The sequence below is a fragment of the Carlito syrichta genome, unplaced genomic scaffold, assembly GCF_000164805.1.
Source record: "Carlito syrichta isolate Samal-C Ts95f unplaced genomic scaffold, Tarsius_syrichta-2.0.1 Scaffold302820, whole genome shotgun sequence".
NCBI lineage: Eukaryota > Metazoa > Chordata > Mammalia > Primates > Tarsiidae > Carlito > Carlito syrichta.
The window spans coordinates 129,687-133,314 of record NW_007246916.1 but is presented as its reverse complement, the minus strand read 5'-3'; the positions used below and the strand labels follow the sequence as shown (position 1 = coordinate 133,314).

General features: G+C 44.9%; 1 protein-coding gene across 1 annotated transcript in view; it reads left to right on the top strand.

Moving 5' to 3' along the window:
• Positions 1-3,628, top strand: part of CELA1 (chymotrypsin like elastase family member 1) — a 20,218-nt gene that overhangs the window by 4,592 nt on the left and 11,998 nt on the right. The window contains exon 4 of the mRNA XM_008057158.1: positions 1,566-1,691. Within this exon, the coding sequence (XP_008055349.1) occupies positions 1,566-1,691 (126 nt within the window). The remainder of the gene's footprint in view (positions 1-1,565; positions 1,692-3,628) is intronic.

Here is a 3,628-nt window from a genome sequence, read left to right as displayed (position 1 = left end):
AAAAAAAAAAAAAAAGAAAAGAAAGAAAAATCAAACAATTGGCCAGACCTGTAGTAGTCTCAGCTACTCGGGAGCTCGGGAGGCTGAGGCAGAAGGATTGCCTAAACCCAGAAAGTCAAGGCTGCGGTAAGCCATGATCGTGCCACCACACTCCAGCCTGGGTGACAGTGAGATCCCTGACTCAAATATATATATATAGGCAGAACTCTAGCTATGTAACCTCAGGAAAATTACTCAGCTTCTTATACCTCTATTTCCCAATCTCTAAAACGGGGTAATAACACTTTGTAGAGTTGTTGTGAGGGTTGATAAGTATTTAAGTGCCTAGCCAACATCTCGCTGGTAACTACCTTTTCATGTTTGTCTTGGGCAATGGTTTTCAAATTTGAGTGTGTGTCAGAATCACCTGGAAGGCACAGATTGCTGGGCCGCTTCCAGCAGAGTTTCTGGTTTGGTAGGTCCAGGGTGAGGCCTGATATTTTCCATTTCTAACAAGTTTTCAGGTGATGCTAATGTTGCCGGTCCAGGAACCACGCTTTAAGAAATATTTTTTTTTTTTAGTTGGAGTCTCACCTTGTCGCCCACAGGCTGGAGTGCAGTGGCATGCTCATGGCCACCACAACCTCTACCTGTGGGCTCAGGCGATCCTTCCTCCTCAGCCTTCCAAGTAACTGGAACTACAGGCGTGTGCCACCATGCCCAGCCAAAAAAAAAAAAAAAGATTTATTTATTTATTTATTTTATTTATTGTAGAAACAATGTCTCGCCATGTTACCCAGGCTGGTCTCCAACCCCTGGGCTCAGGCAATTCTCTCACCTCTGCCTCCCAAAGTGATGGGATTACAGGTGTGAGACACCATGCCCAGGTAGGAACTATTAATATTAATCTAGAAGTCTGTACTTCCCCAAGAGCCATTATTTCATTTATGTGCACCACATTCTCCCAGATTACAAGGTATTTGGTCTATGGTGTTTTGCTTGACAGACTGCAAAAACAAAGTTGATAGTAGTTTTTGTCTTTCACTCCCACCAGTTAGTAAATTAGGCAATGAGAGAGCTTGCTACTTCCTCATCTTGGAGTGTCTTTTTTTTTTTTTTTGAGTCGGAGTCTCACTGTCACCCAGACTGGAGTGCAGTGGCACACTCCCGGCCACCGTAGACTCGACCTGCTGGGCTCTGGTCAAGCGCGGTGGCTCGTGCCTATAATTCCAGCACTTTGGGAGGCCGAGGTGAGAGGATTGCCTGAGCCCGGGGGTTCGAGACTAGCCTGAGCAACTTGGTAAGACCTCATCTCTACAATAAATCAAAAAAAACTAGCCAGGAATGGTGGCGCACGCCTGTAGTTTCAGCTACTTGGAAGGCTGAGGCGGAAGGATCTCCGAGCCCAGCAGGTTGAGGGTGTAGGGGCCATGCATGCCACTGCACTCCAGCCTGGGTGACAGAGTGAGACTCTGACTCAAAAAAAGAAGTTAAGATATAAGATGGCTTTCCAACTTTCCTGTAAGTGGGGTAAAGAGAAGGTTTGAACTTCTTGGGTAATGCAGGGCTTCCTTCTCTCACTCTAGCCAAATGACCTTCCGCGTGGTGGTTGGAGACCACAACCTGAGCCAGAATGACGGGACCGAGCAGTACGTGAACGTGCAGAGGATTGTGGTGCATCCGTACTGGAACAGCAACAACGTGGCTGCCGGGTAGGGACAAGGCCAAGCTGGCCCTGGGTGGGGCGGGGAGGGTTGACTGGCCAATAAGTGGGTCTTGGCTCCCTTCACAGTTGTTCTCAGAGGGCTAAGGCCCATGGCTTGGGGCCTGGCCTTTAGCTGAGGAGACCCGCTGCACCTGAGAGAGGACACCATGTCCTGGAGGAAGCAATGAGCTGGCTCACTCATCCAGGAGAACTTGGGGTACTTAGGTTTTGGTGGGCTTGAGACTTTGTGAAGGTCTTTGGAGTTTATTTATCTAAGCTGGTTTGCATGACTAGATTACCAGAAACCAACCCCTCCTCTGCAGAGTTTAATGTTTCCATTTCTACTGTTTGTTTTTCATTGTTATTTATTATTCGCTTTATGGAATAGACTCCGTCAGCAAAAGTATATTTCTTAGAGCGAGTCCTCCACAGGAAAACGGCAAGACTAAGTTGGAAACTTTTGGAAAGGAATTCATTAAAATACTGATCAATTTGTAGTGTGTGGAGGTGGGGTGGGTTCAAGTAACTCTGCAGAGCCTTTACAGTCACACAGTCTTTTTACATCTTTCATCTTTGAGAACACTGCCACTAAGATCATGCCACTCTGCACCAGGTGCGCCTGTAATCCCAGCACTTTGGGAGGCGGAGGCAAGAGGATTGCCTGAGTCCAGGGGTTCGAGACCAGCCTGGGCAACATGGTGAGACTTTGTCTCTACAATAAATCAAAAAAAAGATACAGCTGGGCATGGTGGCGCACGCCTGTAGTTCCAGCAACTTGGAAGGCTGAGATGAAAGGATCACCTGAGACCAGCAGATCGAGGCTGCAGTGGCCATGATCATGCCACTGCACTCCAGTCTGGGTGACAGAGTGAGACTCCAACTTAAAAAAAAAAGATCGCCGGGCTCGGTGGCTCAGCCTGTAATCCCACGCCTTTGGGAGGCTGAGGTGAGTGGATTGCCTGAGCCCGAGGGTTCAAGACCCGGCTGGGCAGCGAGACCTCATCTCTATAGTAAATCAAAAAATCAGCCGGGCATGGTAGCTCATGCCTGTAATTCGGCTACTTGGAAGGCTGAGGCGGAAGGATTGACGGAGCCCAGCAGTTCGAGGCTGAGGTGGCCGGGAGCGGCCATTGCACTCCAGTCTGGGTGACAGAGTGAGACTCCAACTCAAAAAAATAAAAAATAAAAAAAATCATATGGTTACATACACACACACACACACACACAACACCTAATTGAATAACTTTGGAGGATACTAGATATTTAATATTTTGATAAATTATAAGGAAAGAATCAAGCATTTATTCTGCTTTTTCTATATAAATGATAATTACTGGGTAACCAAAATGTAGGTGAGGAGAACTTTCTCATTATAGAAGTGTTTGAGCTAATACATGAAAGAATATCACCATTTTGAAACCCCCAATAAATTAATAGGCCCAGGCAACAGTCATTAATGGATGTTGATGAAAAAAGAGACAACCCTGTGCTTCTGAAGGAAGTTTACAACACTGTGATGGATTCTTGGGGGGGAAAACATCAGATCTAATCTGATCAAGTCTCCAGATCCAACCACCAATTTGTAGAAAACACAAGGGACAAATGAAAATACTAAAAACTATTCTGGAGATTCAATCAGCAAAATGTAGGACAAACTCTCACAAGAAAAACGAATTTTTAAAAAAATAAACTGTGAGAAAAAAAAGCAAAAAAGGAACCCCTGTATTTAAAGAATCTTTTAATAGTAATGTGTGGAATTTAACTTGAATCCTGATTCTAATAAAGAAACTGAAGGAAAAACATTTATGAGCTATCTGGGGTAACTGGATATAAAGGATTTATTGATTTTTTTCAGTGTGATAATTTCTGTTTTGAGAGAAAATCCTTACCTTTTAGAGATAGGTATCAAGATATTTAGAGGTCAAAGATATGAGGGATGGGATT